Source organism: Petromyzon marinus, chromosome 4 (genome assembly GCF_048934315.1).
Source record: "Petromyzon marinus isolate PM22_M1 ecotype Great Lakes invasive population chromosome 4, UKy_Petmar_22M1.pri1.0, whole genome shotgun sequence".
Lineage (NCBI taxonomy): Eukaryota > Metazoa > Chordata > Hyperoartia > Petromyzontiformes > Petromyzontidae > Petromyzon > Petromyzon marinus.
Window position 1 is genome coordinate 3,074,978 of NC_133670.1, and position 8,344 is coordinate 3,083,321.

At 46.8% G+C, this 8,344-nt stretch overlaps 1 protein-coding gene across 1 annotated transcript; it reads right to left on the reverse strand.

Moving 5' to 3' along the window:
• Window positions 1-213: 213 nt before the first annotated feature.
• On the reverse strand, window positions 214-3,212 carry LOC142906563 (uncharacterized). Its single transcript, XM_076054682.1, has one exon. It carries the CDS (start codon window positions 3,196-3,198, stop codon window positions 1,336-1,338), a length of 1,863 nt encoding a protein of 620 aa, XP_075910797.1. The 5' UTR covers window positions 3,199-3,212; the 3' UTR covers window positions 214-1,335.
• Window positions 3,213-8,344: the final 5,132 nt, after the last annotated feature.

The window sequence follows — 8,344 nt, forward strand, 5'->3', positions numbered from 1 at the left end:
AGAGTGACTTCAGTTGTGTGCAACCGAGTTGCGCAACTGCTTGCACCGGCTGTGGCCGTGTGCGGAAAGCTAACTCGGGTCAAACCTGGGTTTCGAAGCGCGGTGTAGCGTTAACCATGACACTACCGCTCCACACAATCACACACACGCGAAGATCGACACCAAATATGTGCTCTGTTGCACCGCACAGCAACTCACACGCACACTGCAGTGTCCAATAACAACACAAATGTATTAATCATGACAACCACCTGCTCTGCCACTCAAAGCAATGTCCATCACATGGCCATCAACGCGACACATATAGTTCATCACGGTCACCCGACCAGCAGGAGTCACGTGTGTGAGCAGTCCGTGAATGTCGTCGGGCTATGGTGATGCAGTGGTGTGGGTTGGACAAGGGGCGGATGATGATGTCTGTCATGGAAATCTGTGGAGCGGCACGGAACAAAAGTGGGACGGGTGGCCCAGTGTGGAGCAGGAGCCGCTCGGCTGGGACGAAGGTGGGGAGGAATCCACTGATCCGGTGGAGGCGTGGGGAGGAGGGCGGGACGCCGCGTGAAGCGCGACTCGTGGGAGTGGTGCCAGGCAGAAGGGGCACCTGGGACTCCGTACGCGGGACCCCGGCCGTTGCACCTGGGCTGGGGGGGGATCCGCTGCCCTGCAGGTGGAGCGAGGCCGGGGGGAAGGTGCTCTCGGTCCGGGTGGATGGGACGAATCAATGCGGATGGAGTTGAGGATTCGAGAGGAGGTTTGCGGAGGCGGGGAGGAAGGCGGCTGTTGCGGGACTTGCGGTAACGCTGCCGTGAAGAATAGGGAGCAAAAGACTCGTGTGCCGGGCCCGGTCTGGTATCACGGTGGCGTGGAGGAACCCAGGGCTCTGGTGGAGGTGGAGGCAGGTGGAAAGCAGGGAGCTCCCAATCCTGGGGTATAGCTTGATTACTCATGGGTGGAGGTGATGGTGCGAGTGGCGGTGGTGGCGATAGTGGCAGTGGAAGCGATGGCAGAAGTGGAGGTTGAGGCAATGGCAGGAGTGAAGGTGGAGTCGATGTCAGCAGTGGGGGTAGAGTTGATATCAGTGGTGGAGGCAATGGCCTGAGTAGAGATGGAGGCGATGGCAGCAGTGGAGTTGAGGATTCGAGAGGAGGTTTGCGGAGGCGGGGAGGAAGGCGGCTGTTGCGGGACTTGCGGTAACGCTGCCGTGAAGAACAGGGAGCAAAAGACTCGTGTGCCGGGCCCGGTCTGGTATCACGGTGGGGTGGAGGAGCCCAGGGCTCTGGTGGAGGTGGAGGCAGGTGGAAAGCAGGGAGCTCCCAATCCTGGGGGTTAGCTTGATTACTCATGGGTGGAGGTGATGGTGCGAGTGGCGGTGGTGGCGATAGTGGCAGTGGAGGCGATGGCAGAAGTGAAGGTTGAGGCAATGGCAGGAGTGAAGGTGGAGTCGATGTCAGCAGTGGGGGTAGAGTTGATATCAGTGGTGGAGGCAATGGCCTGAGTAGAGATGGAGGCGATGGCAGCAGTGGAGCCGATGGCCCGATTGGAGGTGTAGGCGATGGCAGCAGTGGGGGCGATGTCCTGAGTAGAGATGGAGGCGATGGCCTGAGTAGAGGTAGAGGCGATGGCCTGAGTAGAGGTGGAGGCGATGGCCTGAGTTGAGGTGGAGACGATGGCCTGAGTAGAGGTGGAGGCGATGGCCCGAGTAGAGGTGGAGGCGATGGCCCGAGTGGAGGTGGAGGCGATTGCCTGAGTGGAGATGGAGGCGATGGCCTGAGTAGAGGTGGAGGCGATGGCCCGAGTGGAGGTGGAGGCGATTGCCTGAGTAGAGGTGGAGACGATGGCCTGAGTAGAGGTGGAGGCGATGGCCTGAGTAGAGGTAGAGGCGATGGCCTGAGTTGAGGTGGAGACGATGGCATGAGTAGAGGTGGAGGCGATGGCCTGAGTAGAGATGGAGGCGATGGCCTGAGTAGAGGTGGAGGCGATGGCCTGAGTGGAGGTGGAGGCGATGGCCTGAGTTGAGGTGGAGACGATGGCATGAGTGGAGGTGGAGGCGATTGCCTGAGTGGAGGTGGAGGCGATGGCCTGAGTAGAGGTGGAGGCGATGGCCTGAGTGGAGGTGGAGGCGATGGCCTGAGTAGAGGTGGAGGCGATGGCCCGAGTGGAGGTGGAGAAGATGGCCCGAGTGGAGGTGGAGAAGATGGCCCGAGTGGAGGTGGAGGCGATGGCCTGAGTGGAGGTGGAGTTGATATCAGTGGGGGAGGCGATGGCCTGAGTAGAGATGGAGACGATGTCCTGAGTGGAGGTGGAGGCGATGGCCTGAGTAGAGGTGGAGGCGATGGCCTGAGTTGAGGTGGAGACGATGGCATGAGTAGAGGTGGAGGCGATGGCCTGAGTAGAGATGGAGGCGATGGCCTGAGTAGAGGTGGAGGCGATGGCCCGAGTGGAGGTAGAGGCGATTGCCTGAGTGGAGGTGGAGGCGATGGCCTGAGTAGAGGTGGAGGCGATGGCCTGAGTGGAGGTGGAGGCGATGGCCTGAGTAGAGGTGGAGGCGATGGAAGCAGTGGAGGTGGAGTTGATATCAGTGGGGGAGGCGATGGCCTGAGTAGAGATGGAGACGATGGCCTGAGTGGAGGTGGAGGCGATGGCCTGAGTAGAGGTGGAGGCGATGGCCTGAGTAGAGGTGGAGGCGATGGCCCGAGTGGAGGTGGAGGCGATGGCCCGAGTGGAGGTGGAGGCGATGGCCCGAGTGGAGGTGGAGGCGATGGAAGCATTGGAGGTGGAGTTGATATCAGTGGGGGAGGCGATGGCCTGAGTAGAGATGGAGGCGATGGCCTGAGTGGAGGTGGAGGCGATGGCAGCGGGGGAGGCGATGGCAGCGGTGGAGGCGATGGCCCGAGTAGAGATGGAGGCAATGGCCCGAGTGGAGGTGGAGGCGATGGCCCCAGTGGGAGCGATGGCCTGAGTGGAGCTGGATTCTTCAGGTGAGGAGCACAGCTCTGCTTGGTGCCGGGGCTGTTTCCCCTCCCCTGCGCCCGCCGCTTTCGTCTCCGCGCCGCGGCCATACGAGCCCAGGGACTCGGTGCTCGGCCGAGACCTCCACCTTTCTTTCTCTGCAGCGCCCGGGAAATCTTCCTCCTTCCGGTCCTCATCCTCATTCTCATCGCTCTCTGCAAAAGTTACGAAAAACATCAACGGCGTCATTAGCTGAATCTCCCTGCTCCGTGTCTGTGAGTGCGTTGTGACCCTGGGGACAGACTTGCGAGTTTGTTTTTTACGTTTTTGAGCCAGGAGGCCAGGATTGGGAAAAACTTGGGCCACTTTTCATCCAGGCAACTGGAGAGCAGCACAGACTAAGTCTTACTTACCAAACATTTAAACTAACAACAGCATACTCTTTGGTATCTTTCGGTAAAATCACGTAGATAGAAAAATAACTAATAAAGTGAAACCTTGGATTGCGAGCATAATTCCTTCCGGAAACGTGCTCTTAATCCAAAGCACTCGTATATCAAAGCGAATTTCCCCCATAAGAAATAATGGAAACTCAGATGATTCGTTCCACAAACCAAAAATACCGTATTCATATAAAAAATATTAATACAAAATACCTTTTTATATTTTTATTATTTAATATAAAGTAATCAAATTTATTAATTACATTTAATCGTGGCTGGTGTGAGGGAGACGAGATAGAGGATGGTTATTGTGTAGGACGACTTTCACTTGCAGAACAGTTACTAAAGAACAGTCACTACACATGGACACAAAATAAAAAAATGCTTTACGCACACACACGTATTCACAACACTACAGTACTGTAGTAAACAGTATACACGTAGTCACAACACTATAGTACTGTAGTAAACAGTATACACGTGGTCACAACACTATAGTACTATAGTAAACAAGATAGGTTCGCACGGATGTTGACTATACGAGTGAGGCACACCGACTGAGACCGAGCATGGGAGACGATTACCCACAATCCCGCAGTATACACGTGGTCACAACACTATAGTACTATAGTAAACAGTATACACGTGGTCACAACACTATAGTACTGTAGTAAACAGTACACACGTGGTCACAACACTATAGTACTGTAGTAAACAGTATACACGTGGTCACAACACTATAGTACTATAGCAAATACAGTATACACGTGGTCACAACACTACAGTACTATAGTAAACAGTATACACGTGGTCACAACACTATAGAACTGTAGTAAACAGTACACACTTGGTCACAACACTATAGTACTGTAGTAAAGAGTATACACGTGGTCACAACACTATAGTACTGTAGTAAACAGTATACACGTGGTCACACTATAGTACTATAGTAAACAGTACACACGTGGTCACAACACTATAGTACTGTAGTAAACAGTATACACGTGGTCACAACACTATAGTACTGTAGTAAACATTACACACGTGATCACAACACTATAGTACTGTAGTAAACATTACACACGTGGTCACAACACTATAGTACTGTAGCAAACAGTGTACACGTGGTCACAACACTATAGTACTATAGTAAACAGTACACACGTGGTCACACCACTATAGTACTGTAGTAAACAGTATACACGTGGTCACAACATTATAGTACTATAGTAAACAGTATACACGTGGTCACAACACTATAGTACTATAGTAAACAGTATAGACGTGGTCACAACACTATAGTACTATAGTAAACAGTATACACGTGGTCACAACACTATAGTACTGTAGTAAACAGTATACACGTGGTCCCAACACTATAGTACTATAGTAAACAGTATACACGTGGTCCCAACACTATAGTACTATAGTAAACAGTATACACGTGGTCACAACACTACAGTACTATAGTAAACAGTATACACTTGGTCACAACACTATAGTACTGTAGTAAACAGTATACACGTGGTCACAACACTATAGTACTATAGTAAACAGTATACACGTGGTCACAACACTATAGTACTATAGTAAACAGTATACACGTGGTCACAACACTATAGTACTATAGTAAACAGTATACACGTGGTCACAACACTATAGTACTGTAGTAAACAGTATACACGTGGTCCCAACACTATAGTACTATAGGAAACAGTATACACGTGGTCACAAGACTATAGTACTGTAGTATACAGTATACACGTGGTCACAACACTATAGTACTATAGTAAACAGTATACACATGGTCACAACACTATAGTACTATAGGAAACAGTATACACGTGGTCACAACACTATAGTACTGTAGTAAACAGTATACACGTGGTCCCAACACTATAGTAATGTAGTAAACATTACACACGTGGTCACAACACTATAGTACTGTAGTAAACAGTGTACACGTGGTCACAACACTATAGTACTATAGTAAACAGTAAACACGTGGTCACAACACTATAGTACTATAGTAAACAGTATACACGTGGTCACAACACTATAGTACTGTAGTAAACAATATACACGTGGTCACAACACTATAGTACTATAGTAAACAGTATACACGTGGTCACAACACTATAGTACTGTAGTAAACAGTATAGACGTGGTCACAACACTATAGTACTGTAGTAAACAGTATACACGTGGTCACAACACTATAGTACTGTAGTAAACAGTATACACGTGGTCACAACACTATAGTACTGTAGTAAACAGTATACACGTGGTCACAACACTATAGTACTGTAGTAAACAGTATACACGTGGTCACAACACTATAGTACTGTAGTAAACAGTATACACGTGGTCACACTATAGTACTATAGTAAACAGTATACACGTGGTCACAACACTATAGTACTGTAGTAAACAGTATACGCGTGGTCACAACACTATAGTACTGTAGTAAACATTACACACGTGATCACAACACTATAGTACTGTAGTAAACATTACACACGTGGTCACAACACTATAGTACTGTAGCAAACAGTGTACACGTGGTCACAACACTATAGTACTATAGTAAACAGTACACACGTGGTCACACCACTATAGAACTGTAGTAAACAGTATACACGTGGTCACAACATTATAGTACTATAGTAAACAGTATACACGTGGTCACAACACTATAGTACTATAGTAAACAGTATAGACGTGGTCACAACACTATAGTACTGTAGTAAACAGTATACACGTGGTCACAACACTATAGTACTGTAGTAAACATTACACACGTGATCACAACACTATAGTACTGTAGAAAACATTACACACGTGGTCACAGCACTATAGTACTGTAGCAAACAGTGTACACGTGGTCACAACACTATAGTACTATAGTAAACAGTACACACGTGGTCACACCACTATAGAACTGTAGTAAACAGTATACACGTGGTCACAACATTATAGTACTATAGTAAACAGTATACACGTGGTCACAACACTATAGTACTATAGTAAACAGTATAGACGTGGTCACAAAACTATAGTACTATAGTAAACAGTATACACGTGGTCACAACACTATAGTACTGTAGTAAACAGTATACACGTGGTCCCAACACTATAGTACTATAGTAAACAGTATACACGTGGTCACAACACTATAGTACTGTAGTAAACAGTATACACGTGGTCCCAACACTATAGTACTATAGTAAACAGTATACACGTGGTCACAACTCTACAGTACTATAGTAAACAGTATACACTTGGTCTCAACACTATAGTACTGTAGTAAACAGTATACATGTGGTCCCAACACTATAGTACTATAGTAAACAGTATACACGTGGTCACAACACTATAGTACTATAGTAAACAGTATACACGTGGTCACAACACTATAGTACTATAGTAAACAGTATACACGTGGTCACAACACTATAGTACTGTAGTAAACAGTATACACGTGGTCCCAACACTATAGTACTATAGTAAACAGTATACACGTGGTCACAACACTATAGTACTGTAGTATACAGTATACACGTGGTCACAACACTACAGTACTATAGTAAACAGTATGCACGTGGTCACAACACTATAGTACTGTAGTAAACAGTATAGACGTGGTCACAACACTATAGTACTATAGTAAACAGTATACACATGGTCACAACACTATAGTACTATAGGAAACAGTATACACGTGGTCACAACACTATAGTACTGTAGTAAACAGTATACACGTGGTCCCAACACTATAGTACTATAGTAAACAGTATACACATGGTCACAACACTATAGTACTATAGGAAACAGTATACACGTGGTCACAACACTACAGTACTATAGTAAACAGTATGCACGTGGTCACAACACTATAGTACTGTAGTAAACAGTATAGACGTGGTCACAACACTATAGTACTATAGTAAACAGTATACACATGGTCACAACACTATAGTACTATAGTAAACAGTATACACGTGGTCACAACACTATAGTACTGTAGTAAACAGTATACACGTGGTCCCAACACTATAGTACTATAGTAAACAGTATACACGTGGTCACAACACTATAGTACTGTAGTATACAGTATACACGTGGTCACACCACTACAGTACTATAGTAAACAGTATGCACGTGGTCACAACACTATAGTACTGTAGTAAACAGTATAGACGTGGTCACAACACTATAGTACTATAGTAAACAGTATACACATGGTCACAACACTATAGTACTATAGTAAACAGTATACATGTGGTCACAACACTATAGTACTGTAGTAAACAGTATATACGTGGTCCCAACACTATAGTACTATAGTAAACAGTATACACGTGGTCACAACACTATAGTACCGTAGTAAACAGTATACACGTGGTCCCAACACTATAGTACTATAGTAAACAGTATACACGTGGTCACAACACTATAGTACTGTAGTAAACAGTATACACGTGGTCCCAACACTATAGTACTATAGTAAACAGTATACACGTGGTCAAAACACTATAGTACTATAGTAAACAGTATACACGTGGTCACAACACTATAGTACTATATTAAACAGTATACACGTGGTCACAACACCATAGTACTGTAGTAAACAGTATACACGTGGTCACAACACAAGCAATCGTCTTCAGGTGAAATAATACAGCGTGCGGACTGCTGAGACAGGAAGAAATGTAGCGAGAGAGCTACTGCAACCAAAGGTTACACTATATACGTTTGTGGTGGGATTTGCAAGTAAATGTAAGATCGCAGAGCAAGCATACCCCGGCTAATCCCTCGGCTACTCCGAGGGGGTGTGGGAGCGGAGGGGCTGCCGTAACGGGCGAGATAGTGGGGGTGAAATTTACAGAGGGTACAAGCTGATAGAAAGAGGATCAAACTCAGCAAACTTAGAAATGTAATGCAACTCATTG

Bases quoted from the DNA above. Each gene is read 5' to 3' on its own strand.
- LOC142906563 (XM_076054682.1), bottom strand. From the start codon at position 3,198: ATGACGCCGTTGATGTTTTTCGTAACTTTTGCAGAGAGCGATGAGAAT.